General features: G+C 43.6%; 1 protein-coding gene across 3 annotated transcripts; it reads right to left on the reverse strand.

The window, feature by feature from the left end:
* Positions 1-6,747: 6,747 nt before the first annotated feature.
* On the reverse strand, positions 6,748-11,825 carry IL27 (interleukin 27). Of its 3 annotated transcripts, XM_033170130.1 has the most exons (5): positions 11,642-11,825; positions 9,185-9,375; positions 8,576-8,674; positions 7,153-7,317; positions 6,748-7,050 (listed from the first exon to the last, which is right to left on the reverse strand). In XM_033170130.1, the coding sequence occupies exons 1-5, from the start codon at positions 11,652-11,654 to the stop codon at positions 6,820-6,822; spliced, it is 699 nt and encodes a 232-aa protein (XP_033026021.1). In that variant the 5' UTR covers positions 11,655-11,825; the 3' UTR covers positions 6,748-6,819. The 3 variants fall into 3 exon arrangements, with proteins under 3 accessions (XP_033026021.1, XP_033026020.1, XP_033026019.1); XM_033170129.1 differs by lacking the exon at positions 11,642-11,825 and having other exon boundaries at positions 7,165-7,317; positions 9,185-9,686; XM_033170128.1 differs by lacking the exon at positions 11,642-11,825 and having other exon boundaries at positions 9,185-9,686.
* Positions 11,826-13,001: the final 1,176 nt, after the last annotated feature.

A 13,001-nucleotide genomic window follows, 5' to 3' on the forward strand; every position in this document is an offset into this window, starting at 1 on the left:
AGGGTGTGTGTGTGTGTTGCGGGAGCAGGACTAGAAAATGGGGCTAATGTCTTCAGCATGACACTGGTTGGCATTCATATCAGTGGCTCCTTCTGCGTTAGACCCTTGTAGCACTGCTGAGGCACTGCTTTTCCACAATCATCTGGACATGGAATTAACACTCTACATAGTACTTAATATAGCTCTTTCCTCCCCAAAAATTCCTTCTTGCTCAATCTGTTAAGACAGGGATAGCCAACGTGGTGCCCTCCAGATGTCAATGGATAACAGATCCCATCCCCCCTTGACCACTTGCTATGTTGGCTGGGTCAGATCGCATTTGTAATCCAGTAGCATGCAGTGGACATCACTGGCTACCCCTGTAACAATATCTACATCAGAAGCTCTATCGAGGGTGCCACCGCTTTCAAATGTGAGAGAGCCTTTTCAGTGGTTGTGTCCTCCCGACTTTTGAAATATTTCTTTTGTAACTAAGTGAAGAGGATGTTTTTCTTTCCAGCTTTTTAACAATAGCTTTAGTTCATTTAACTAAATTTAGTTAATGTAGATCATTTATTCGCGTTTAATTGTTACTTCTACTTTTGTTTTTAGTTGCTGTTTTCACCGTCAGGTGTGCAGTTTCTGGCTGGTTTAAAATGTCAAAATGTTGGTATTAAAAATTGTTTAATTGCACTGTCTTTTGCCATGTTTCAAAAGCTTCCATTGAGAGGTGGACAATAAAACTTTCAAATGAATCAATAAATTCATATCAGTGGTTGCCATACTGTTTCACAGGGAGCTTATAGGCAGGCGAGCTAAAACGACTTGCCTGATGCTGCCAGTCTTCCATTGCGACATGCAGCTACTGGAGAATTTGGAAGTGTACATTGTTCACCTAAGGCAACAGTGAAATACATTAGCCAGGCCAGTACCAGTCAGGAACTGTGCGAGTGTGCGTGCTCCTTAGAAAATACCCAGAATCCTCTGTAACAAATAGTTTTACTCACTCCAGTTCTCTGAGCAGTGAGAAGTTCTGGGGGTTTGATTTCCTTTGGAAAGAGGTCACTAGAGTGACTTACTGATGCTTTGTAATAACTATGTTCATTTACACACACACACACACACACACACATTTTAAGCCAAAGTTCACAGGGCGGTCCACAATATAAAAACACAAAATGAAAACACAGAGTTTAATCTCGCCAAAAGATAGGCAGATGCTTCCACATCAGATCTCTGCCAGCAAACCACAATTTTAAGCCATTGTTTGTTGATGACTTGTGTATGTTGGTTTGTTTTAACTATGGCTTGGTGTTATGTGCAAACCTAGCACCCTTCCTTAACTATGGCTGCAGACTCATTACCAGCTTAAAATCCAGCTACCGTGTTTCTCCTAAAATAAGACACCGTCTTATATATATTTTCCCTCACTATGGCTTATTTTCGGGGAATGGCTTATTTTCGGGGAACGGCTTATATTTCACAAATGCATAGAAATCCTGCTATGGCTTATTTTATGGCTATGTCTTATTTTAGGAGAAACACGGTAGGTTCTTCTTTCACCCCAATTTGGATTAAAGCTGGTTGGGGGGGGGATGAATGCATCAAAATGTAATATTTCATTAAAAGCAACAGGGTAGACACAAGAAAGATATGGATTGTGGCTAACATTGTGCATAGACTGCTTCCCAAAATAGCAGTGGGAGTGTAGTGGATGCAGAGGGAACAGCAATGTACACAGCCCATGTTTGTTTTGGCCATCTCACCCCTGGTGCTCATTAAGCACCAAGCAAATGAAGCTGAAAAACTAAACTGGAGAAACAAGCCATGGTTTGTTTGACTGTTGGATGATTAATGGTTTATGGTTTGTCAAAACAAACCATGGCTTGCCATTACGTGCAAACCAGCCAGTCTCTGGTTCAGACTGCTATAAGTCCTTTGCACGCAGATACCTAGATCGCATCAATCTTTAAAAAAAAAAAAAAAACTACAAGAGAGGTTCTTTCAGAGCTACTCCAAGGTTTTTTGTTTGTTTGTTGTTAAGCTTGTACTCTTAACATCAGAACCAATGATCATGGAGCCTATGGAGACAAATGTCAGGTGAGAAACTCTGTTGGAGCCAGAGTATACCTGATTTTATTTATTTATTTATCTATCACATTTATATCCCACCATTTTTCTCCAAATACATGGTTCTCCTCTTCCTCATTTAACCCCCCAAAAAACCCTGCGAGGTAGGTTAGACTGGGGGGGGGGCAATGACCGGCCTAAGGTCTGCTAGTGGGCTTCATAACTGAGTGGGGGGATTCGAACCCCGGTCTTCCACATGCTTGTTTTACATTTTAACCACTACAGCACACTAGGGAAGATATAAATTTTAAAAAATGTCCAGTAGCACCTTAGAGACCAACTAAGTTTGTTACTGGACATTTTTAAAAATTTATTTCGGCTGCGTCAGACTAACACAGCTGCCTACCTGAATAGGGAAGATATGTGAGTGGATTTCCTGACACAATCTTCCATAAAACTGCTGTGAGTGTCACTGAATTGGCTTGAAGTAGCAGAGCTGGGGGTAAACCTGGGGGGGGGGGAGCCAATAATCTTGCCTTGGGCAGTGGTGAGCAGAAATATTGTGTCTGTGTCCCCCCTCCCCACCTCCAGAAAGGCTATTAGCAGCCTTGGGAGGGGGCTAGTTACAGCCCAAGAATACCATATTTTCCGTGTATAAGACGCCCCCTATTTTGGGGGACTCCAAATTAAGAAAACACCCCTCAGCACTACCAGTGTATAAGACGAGCCCCAATTTTAAACCTAATTTTTTGTTTTAAAAAAACCCTAGTCTTATACATGGGGAAATACGGTACTTCCCATGAAGCTGAATGTGGAAAGTGACAAATTAAATAGCATGTGGGATAGGATGAAACGTTTATGCTCAAGTAACCAGGCAAAAAAAAATGTTTCACAATAAGGAAGCGGGTGGGCGGGGAGTGTTTTTTTTTTCTGGTTTCCTTCTCAAAGTTACCACTCATTAATTTAGAAAGTGCCCTTCAAGAGCTCTATGGTGTTAGCACTGGTAATCTGCATTATCTAGATTTCTGTGGATTTATTATTGGAATATCTATCTACAGAAGGGGTGGGCAATTCCAGGAGCAGAGTTTTTGATCCAAAGTCTTCTTGTGGGGTAGGCAAATACCTTGAGGTACTTAGTTTGCTTTGCATGGTTATTGAATCAATAAATCCCCATTTGCTTTGGCTAATTGTTGTAAGAATTTATGATCTTTTATATAAATATATAATATATATTATTAATTCACCAAGCAAACACAGGAAAAACAGGCCTCACACCATTTTTCACTCCCAGACTGACAAACTGCTTCTCTGCAGGGAGGGAGGAGGTGGGGGAATCCTTCCCATTATCTCAGGAATTAAAAGTGATAATCCCTGGCATCCTGTTGCCTGAGTGCCAGACTGGGTGGCCATTCCAAAGATGGCAGGGTCAGATGGAGACAAAAGGGTGGGAAACAGGGAAATGTAATTATCTCTTTTGTTTTACTTGATGAGTTTTGGTGGAGGGCAAGAGAAGACATGGGGGCAGGGTCCAGGATGCTCAGATCACTGCTAACAGACCCTCCCAATTTGTGATGTATGTATGATGTATGGAGGGGTGGTCTTGAGCTGGAGGGGGGGCAATTTCAAAAGTCTCTATAGGAGTTTGCGCACCATTGTTCGAGGTCTTTTGCTTGCAAAACACCCTGCTGCAGCAGTTTCTAATAAACGAGGCCTTGCATTGGGAAACTCAGTATTGTCTTTGTCTTTGTGCTGCGTTGTCGGGAACGGGCTCTTAAAATATAGCGCTCTTCCCAGGGTTATGGACTCCCTTCTGGAGACGGACCCATTTACAGAATTTTTATAACATATTGATCTGGTGGTTTCACTCTCTCAGTTGACATTTTTCAGGCAGAGGATGAAAGGGATTATGTGGCCCACAACTTTATAAGAGAGGGTTTTTTTTTTTACTGGGGAAATGGTGCAGAGAAGAGGATTAAACATCCCCAATTCCCCCCACCCCTTGAGGTTTTCATTTGCAATTGTAACAGAAAAAGAATACTAATAATATGTTGTTGTTCAGTCGTTCAGTCGTGTCCGACTTATGATTGGAAAAAGCAATCCATTGCCACACGACCTTGACACAATATTCCCTCAATCCCGTTTTAAGCATATACATTTATATAGGGAGTCCAAATTTCCAAATAGGTGCCTGGATTAAATTGGCGATTACAAACCATATGCTCGAACGTGGAAAGAGCAGTGAGATCTTCTAACCACTGGGTGATAGACGGTGGAATTTGTCTTTCCAGCTCTGCACTATAAGCCTCTTAGAACTCATCACAGAACCCACTTCTGTTGCCCATCTGTTAAGTCGAACACCGCCTGCTTCTGTCTCACTGCTCTGACCCAATCTTCTCCTCTCCTGCAGGCTGCAGCTGCTTTTAAGCTTTAGAAACAATGTTTGGAAATTTGACCGTGTGTTTCCAAAATTGCACGAGGTTCAGGCCTTCTCTGGAGGAGCAACAATCAAATTATTACAGCCCATTTTGTCAGCAAGTCTGCTACATCAAATGCATAAAGTGGATTGTAGAGCTGCGTTCTCCTGCGGGGGAAGGGAACTGCATCATTTTTGGCTCTTTGCCTGTCAGCAGATGTGGAAGATACAGGGACCCTGTACCTCCATCTAGCTGGAATCTCTCCTACCAGATCACTCTCCATCACAGTAATATTTTTTTTAAAAAAAGAAATCTGAGTGAAATGTCTCTTTCAGTTATGACATGCATGTTATGTGTGTGTGTGTGTGTGTGTGTGCGCATATATCAGGGCGGCAACACTTAATTCCACAGCCCATAAACTGCGGAATTACCTCCCTGCCAAGTTGCATCAGGCACCTTCATCAAGTGGTATAAAAATGATAGAAAATAATTATCAACAATATGCCGAGAAGATCAGCAAAATTTAAAACAAATATTTAATTACATAATCAGGATAGACTTGTTAAAATGAAGAAAGTTTTAGCAAACATCTAAAATACTATAGTTATAGTGAGGGTGCTCTTATAGGGAAAAAAATAGGGGGGGGGTTGGCTTTTGCTGCCCAACTCCCCAAGGGACTGAGTCCCGTAAGTCCATGATCAGTCAGAGATGAATGGATGGAGGCAGGATCCATAGAAAGCAAGGCAGATCTTTATTTTTCTGTTGCAACAGAGTTCCCTCCCCTCCTTACAAGGAGGTAGGAGAGACCCAGAACAATGGTGCACAAGCCCCTATAAAGACTTTTGAAATTGCTCACCCTGTAACCCAAGACCACCCTCCAAAACATCATACATACATACATCACAGAAGGAGGCGGACTCCAGCAGAATTCTGAGAGTGTTGCTTCTCTCCTGTCTGCCAGGATACCTGATAATGCCTTACTTGATTGCATTTTCTGAGTAGCCTGACCATTCCTTTGTGATGGTAAATACAATATTTTTCCATGTATAACATGCCCACGTGTATACAACAACCCCTATTTTGGGGGACTCAAAATTAAGAAAATGGGAGGGAGATTGCCCAGAGTATGGTACTTTAGTTCTTGAATCTCTTACACATATTGATGGTTTACTCAGCTTAACAGATACTCGCCAGACTGTATTTGCAGGGAGGTGTAAGCCCCTGCAGCCCAAAGACATTTGGAAAGCTTTTCCCATTTCCTTCCTCCTTGCAGAGAAATATTTGAGGTCAATTTGGAGAGAGTCAAAATGGCTTCAGGATTGCTCTCCTGTACTATTTCAGACACGTGGTTTATATACTTACGTATGTGTTTGCTTTGTACATTTATGAACATTTTATTCTATATTTGAGACCTTAGAATTCTTTTAACAGTGCCTAATGTTAATAATGAGGCAGAGCATTTGGTCCATCTAGATGTCTATGTTCATGGAATCATAGAGTTGGAAGGGACCCTGAGGATCATCTAGTCCAGAGGTTGTCAACCTGGTCCCTACCGCCCACTAGTGGGCGTTTCAGGATTCTAGGTGGGAGGTAGGGGGTTCTATGGCACAAGCTGAATCCTCCTTCCATTGAGCACTGGTGGGCGATAAGGAAATTTTACCATCAAGAAATATGTATTAGTGGGTGGTAGGTATAAAAAGGTTGACTACCCCGATCTAGTCCTACCTCCTATGCAGCTGTCCCTTATGGGGATCGAACCTGCAACCTTGGCCTTATCAGCACCATGCTCTAACCAACTGAGTTACCGGTATATTGTTTGTCAGTGGCTCTTCGGACTTTCAGACAAGAATCTTTCCCTGCCACCTGCTCCTACTCCTCCACTGCTGCATTCGCCCACCACCCACTGCCCCCACCCCCACCCCCGTTGCAGCCACACGCACCTGGAGTGGCTGTGGCAAGGAGGCACAGTATTATTTGCAGAGAAGCCACCGTGTGATTTAAAAGTGTGGTAGATATGCTGCCCAGATCAGAAGAAAGCCAGTTGCCAAAGGCAGGTTTAGAATTGCCTGTCAAACATTCCTAGCTTTGCTTTCTCTTTCACTCTTTCTTATCTCTTTCCCAAGAAAAGTGCCTTTGCTGAACTGAAACAACAGTTTCCATAAATGGTCACAGCAGTGTTGGTTTTATTGAAAAAAATAAGTTAAAAATACATAATTTAAACATTTAGAAAAAAAATAAATACTTATAAATTAAATACTTTAAGATAACCAATTGGTAAGTCCATAAATTACAATAAGGGAGGTGTTGGGAGTCTGGATGCCAGGATGCCAGCATTCTCTGACAGCGGATTGGGGATCTAGGCTGGGAGTGGTGGAGATTTGGCAGCCTTGGCAAAGGAAGTATCTTTAGCCACCCGAGTCCTCAGCAGCGAGAATTCCCTTGTGACCCGGCACAGGAAACTGTTGAGGGAGTGCAAGATGACATACACTTCCTGGCGATTCCTCCACCAACTCTGGTGCTGAAGAATTCGAAGGGGCTTGAGTGTTGGCTCAGGCTCGTTTTCAATGGGCAGGCCCCAAAGCAAAATCTACAGGGAGAATCAAGGAAAGGTGTTAAAACAGCACAAAAGATAAAGGACGCCTTTGCCCCACCGAGCTGTGTCCCAAAGGGCAGGAAGAACTATCGGTACCTGATAACGCACATGATGGTCCAGGTCTCGGAGGGAAAAACTGATGTCTTCAAAGTTAGATAGGAATTTAGAGTCTTCTTTGGTGGCCTCGTGGTCCCTCAGCTGTTGTACCAAACCCTGATAAAATGGCAGCATCTTGGACATGTAGGTCAGGCGTTTCGCATCCTGGGGAAATGGCAGGATTAGGAATCAAACCAGTCAAGAGCACCCAGGTGCCCTGCCTCTTCCCTCCCTGCCCTTGAGATGTGGAAAGAGACCCTGGCGAAAGCAGGCAGCTATGGAGTGTCCCGAAGCTCTGCCAACTTCTCATCCAAAATAGTAATCATTGGTTAAGGCCCAAACTACATGTTAATCTGGGAAATTGATAATGGATAGCCTAGTTCAAAACAGATAACAAATTGCAGCCTACAGAAAGAGGAAGCTAATTACCAGTAATTTGGTCAAGCAGATAACTTAGGGTAAGGGTGTTTAACCTTCTTCCTAACACCAGTTCCTCAATCTATATTTCCCCCAGTCAAGTTGATTAACAACAACAACAACAACATTATTTATACCCTGCCCATCTGACTGGGTTGTCCAGTCACTCTGGGCGGCATCCATCATAATATAAAAACACAACTAAACATCAAGCATTAAAAACTTCTTGATACAGCGCTGCCTTCAGATGTCTTCAGAAAGCCATATAGTTGTTTATTTGTTTGCCCTCTGGTGGGAAGGTGTTCCACAGGGTGGGTGCCATTACCGAGAAGGCCCTCTGCCTGGTTCCCTGTAACCTTACTTTCCAAGATTCTGTGGGGGGAAGCCACGACCACAAATCTGGCGTATAAATTAACAGTATAAAGATACCCCTTAGCTTCCTTTGCCACCACTTTTAAATCTTCCCTATTGTGGATTAAACTCAGTAGTCTTCACATTGCCTCCCTCATGAATTAATCCACTGAACATACAATACTTGATCCCCACCTCAAACCCTCCTGCACGTTCCCAAACCATCACAATAAAAAGTACTGCTGAAGTCCTAAATGGAGCAGGGTATCTGAAGGACCACCAACTCTGATACAAACTTGTCCAGTTATTACAATCAGCTTTGAAGATCTGCCTCCAGGTGACCTCACCTTCAGAGGCAAGGTCAGTGGCTCCTAGAGGGAGAGGGCCTTTTCAATGGTGACACCTCAGTGATGGAATTCCCTCTTCTTATCAGCTCACATCTTTTAGGCACCAGGTAGCAAAACATTTTGTTTGCTTTATCAGGCTTTTGGTGGCATTGAGTAGTTCAGAGGGGCTTTTACCTCCTCTTGTAGAGACTGACAATGTTGCGAAATACAATTTATGTTGCTACTTGCTTTCTATCATCATTTTAAGCCATACTCTGAGGGCATGAAAAGCAGGATAGGAATTTTTTCAAATAAATAATTATTCTTACTGGAAGAGAAAGCCACGTGCGGAGATCAAGGCTGACTGAGGGAAGCTGCCCTGAGCTTCGTACAGAAGTGGGCTGGACTCCAGGCAGACGTTCAGAGAGCTGGAAAGAAAGAAATAAAACAACTTTTCAACTAGCTGCTGCAAATGTGCCTTAAGAAATATACCTTACTTGAGATGGGGGAAGGGACAGAAGAAGCACGTTATTCAAATTTATTTATTATATTATTTCCCCTTTTCCTCCAAGTTGCTGAGGGTTGTGGTAAATTATTCCATTATAATGTTAACAGGAACTACCAAAAATAAATTTAACTATTGCTCATAAAGTTTCTAACTTTATACTGCGCCTTCATAGATTACAGACTGATTACTGTTTGATCCCATCAGCAATAACTAAGGACACATAATTTTCCAAGTTTTCAGTTTTCCGCTACTATTCATGTGACAAAAGCTTCAGATATCCCCATCAACCATTATTTGGATAAACAGCCAAAGGGAAAAGAACTAATGAACTAAGAAGCTGTTAGCTTTCCCTTCCAGAAACCAGCCAGTTCCTATTCCAAGGCCCATCACACTGTGTGTTCAGAAGAGTTACAAAGACAAGTAGACTTACGTAGCGACGTGAAAGATTCTGTATTTTGCAGAGAAGTTGCCGGGAGTGTCTCAAGCTAATGCCAAATTCTTTCTGCAGAGTCAGCCGCCACTGTGGGATGAGACTGGAGCCATTCTCTTCCTGAAGCCCAGCCGTGGTGGCAGCAATGAGAAGGTCAACATTGAGAATCGCTTGGAGAAGGAGTGTTGCACCTAGACAGTTGTGGGGAGAAGGGAAAGGTGGTACCATTACATGGGAAAGGCAGCAAATTTGTTGAGCTGGGTAACTGTTGATCTTGGGACAAGAATTCAGAGCTAGGGTTGTGGTGGGATAAGCCTCAGTTTGTCCATAGGGAGCAATAGGTGGTACCATCAGGGTACAACTTTGAGGCAGATATCTAGAGCCACTTTGGCAGAATGAGCAGGAAAGCCTACAAATGCAGTGCAGCTTACCATGTTTTGAATACACAGCAGTACCATCGAAAGAGTCCTGCCCCGCTCAACCATTCAACCCAGAGTCAAAAATTACCCAACAGCACCACTGGTTAAAACAACACCATTTTGGCTCCTACGATTCCTGTCACAGGATCTTTGCTCCCAAATTTGGTTTGCAGGCCTGTCACACAATGTGACCTCACATTTGAAGAGGGGAAACCCGTTTGAGGGGAATTTCGCTGGCCACTTTGAGGTATTTTGAGGTTATGTTTAGGCTACCAGTAAGGAAAAGCATGGAATGTCGAGCCATTGATCCCTCAGGCCTAAACTACCTCAGATATTTGTTTTCAAGATAAAATAGAACAGCGTCCCAAGCTCCTTTAGAGTACAGGTGGGAAACCTTTGGCCAATGGTCAGAGATGATGGAGTTGTAGTCCAGCAAGATCTGAGGGGCCACAAGATTCCCACACCTGGACTACAGTGTAATGAATCTATCAACAAAGGTGTCTAGAAGTGGTCCAGGGCATGTTGGTACTTAAAGTAGAAAATCCAAATGCTTGGGGTGGCCAGTAATGCATTGCCAAAAATAAAGGGGTGATGGTAATTTATATGTATAGTTACAGAACTGGACTTAGTCCTCAAATATGGAATACCTGCAAACAGAGGACTGTGCAGGAATAGCTGCAAACATAGAGGGCTGTGAAGTAGGACACACATGGCTATCCTACAAAAGGCCCTCCCCTCAACCCTCAGAGCAGTGGTTCCCAAACTTTTTTGAGGAACCCTCATTACTTCCATAAAATCCTCCACACTGCTGCCTACCCTATAGAAAGCATTGTTCAGAATGGTGATTTGCTTGTCCCACTAAGGAAGATCATAACACAATAAAATTCAAAACTAACAAACAATTACACATTTATTCAAAATCCAGTTAGAACTATTCCATGTACAGTAATTAATTCAGCAAAACTGATGAGCTTGATCCAGTGATGCCAGCTTTTCAAAGCTTCACAGTCAGTTACACCTCCAGCAAGGTACCGGTAAAGGTAAAGGACCCCTGGATGGTTAAATCCAGTCAAAGGCGACTATGGGGTTGTGGCGCTTATCTTGCTTTCAGGCTGAGGGATCCTAAGACAGCTTTCAGGGTCATGTGACTAGCATGACCAAATCGCTTTTGGCGCAACGAGATATCGTGATGGGTGCCAGAGTGCATGAAAACGCCACAATGGTACTTATTTATCTACTTGCATTGGTATGCTTTTGAACGGCTAGGTTGGCAAGAACTGGGACAGAGCAACGGGAGCTCACCCCATTGCACAGATTCGAACCCGAGAGGCTTTGTGGTTTAGACCACAGCACCACCTGCTCCCCTCCCCTCAGCATCCCCCTGCTGTCCCCTTGTCTCTTAGCACCCCAGATGAGTAAAATATAAGCCGTTTGTTTTGTTATGACTGCTTATGCCCCCTTCCTTCGCTGCCATGAAACTTGAGAATTGATATTCATGAACGCCTCTTGAGCAGTTTCACACCCAAGGGGGAGCCAAATTCAAATTTGCTTAAGACAGCCACACACTAGCCATTAAAAGCACATTTAATAGTCCATGACTTCCCCCAAAGACTCCTGAGAACTGTAGTTTACCCTTCACAGAGGTATAGTGCCCAGCATCCTTAACAAACTACAGTTCCCCAAGATTTATTTGGAGAATACATGATAGTTGAAGTGGTACAAGACTGCTTTAAAGGCATGGTGCAGATGTGACCCACATCAAAGTTACATAGCCATTTGCCTTCAGGCCCCATGGCAAAGGGTCTCAAAGTGGAGGCTTCTCCATTAGTAGTACTATAAAAACCTGCCACCTGAGCTGCTTTGCCTCACCCTAGCTAATGCTAGGGCCTCTTCCTGCCATTGACACAGCCAGCCTTCGTGTCTCATCCCTTGCCTGCAATACACGGTGCCCCAATAAGCCTCAGCCTGGACTCTCTTCAGGACCGAAGCGAGGAATTGCTAGATATATAAAGATCACAAATAATTTCTCGTTTCTTACCACACAGACGCATCTTGAGAATCTCTGATTAGTGGGGTATCTGCCTGTCTGTCCAAGAAGGCAATGTTTGATCCTACAGCCCATCTTGGGGGCCTTTTTATGTCTACCAGCTTTCATTTTCATTTGGACCTGTAATGTCCAAGATTACAAAGGGTGCTCTTTTCAAGGAGGCGAAACAATCTGATTTCTGGAAGTGCGTTTTCCACCTCTATCGTAGCTTCTCTCTGTTGTAGTTTCGGGGGGGATGGAGTAGCAAGAGGTTGGAGCGGCCAGAGTGCTTGCTCAGCTTCCTCTTTTCTTGTGGGGGGGGAAAGAAACCGCTTGAAAAGAGGATTTCTTCAGCTAACCATGTGACACAGGATGTCCTCTCATCTTGGGGAACCCTCTCATTCAGCCTGGGGCTTTTCCAACGCCACCAACAACGTACTGGTACTCAATTTCTAGTCTCTGTTCACGTTTCTCTCCCTCTCTCACCCACCTCCCAGCAAAACCCAAGCAGAGAACACTTATTAAAAAATTGCCTCATCATAGAGTACACTGCAATATTTGGAATAAGGGAAAAGAAAGTCATCCCCAAATGCTAGCTCTGCATGTTACATTGAATACGCTGCTCCTCATTGGCAAACCCTTGCCCATCTCTGTTTGGCAAAGGTCTGCCTTAGTATTGCACATTTCACTGTTGTCAGGGAGTTTACTATACAGGTGACTCTCCGCTTATGTGGGGGTTACGTTCCAGGGATAGCACCTGGACAGTCGACAACCATTTTGCGTGAGACAACAAGGCGACAACATTCCCCCTATTGTTGGCCTCCTGCTCCTATTCGATAACCAAGCAGCCACCTCCTTCTCCTTGGTCTTCCAGGAACAATAGGGAGGCAGGGCACAGGAGTGGCTTCAAGAAGGCTGCTTGACGGTGAGGTTACATGTACCCAGTGCTGTCTACTCTGACTAATAAGAGTTCTGTTCAATCAGACCAAAGGCCTAACTTCTTTTCCCACAGTGGCTAATCAGATCACTAGCAGGATGTGTGTGCAATAGCTCTCCGTCAATTGCTTTTCAGAGGCATGGTACTGATAATGGAGGTAATTACTATTATTGTTGCTACAGTGGTACCTCAGGTTACATACGCTTCAGGTTACATACTCTACTAACCCAGAAATAACGCTTCAGGTTAAGAATTTTACTTCAGGATAAGAACAGAAATCGCGCTCTGGTGGCTGGGCGATATATCAATATATTGACCAAAACCGGTTTGAAGTCTGTATCATGATATTGGTTTCATAATTTTTGACCGGGCAATATATCGCAAACCATGATGTGAGCTAAAGCTGGGCCACATATCACCCAAAACCAGTTTGAA

The sequence above is a fragment of the Lacerta agilis genome, chromosome 14 (genome assembly GCF_009819535.1).
Source record: "Lacerta agilis isolate rLacAgi1 chromosome 14, rLacAgi1.pri, whole genome shotgun sequence".
Taxonomy (NCBI): Eukaryota; Metazoa; Chordata; class Lepidosauria; order Squamata; family Lacertidae; genus Lacerta; species Lacerta agilis.

Bases quoted from the DNA above. Each gene is read 5' to 3' on its own strand.
- IL27 (XM_033170128.1), bottom strand. From the start codon at position 9,535: ATGGTACCACCTATTGCTCCCTATGGACAAACTGAGGCTTATCCCACC. The intron at 7,318-8,575 runs GTAAGAATAATT...CCATTTCCCCAG, and splicing joins GCACGTGGCTTTCTCTTCCA to GATGCGAAACGCCTGACCTA. The intron at 7,051-7,152 runs GTACCGATAGTT...TTCTCCCTGTAG, and splicing joins ACCATCATGTGCGTTATCAG to ATTTTGCTTTGGGGCCTGCC.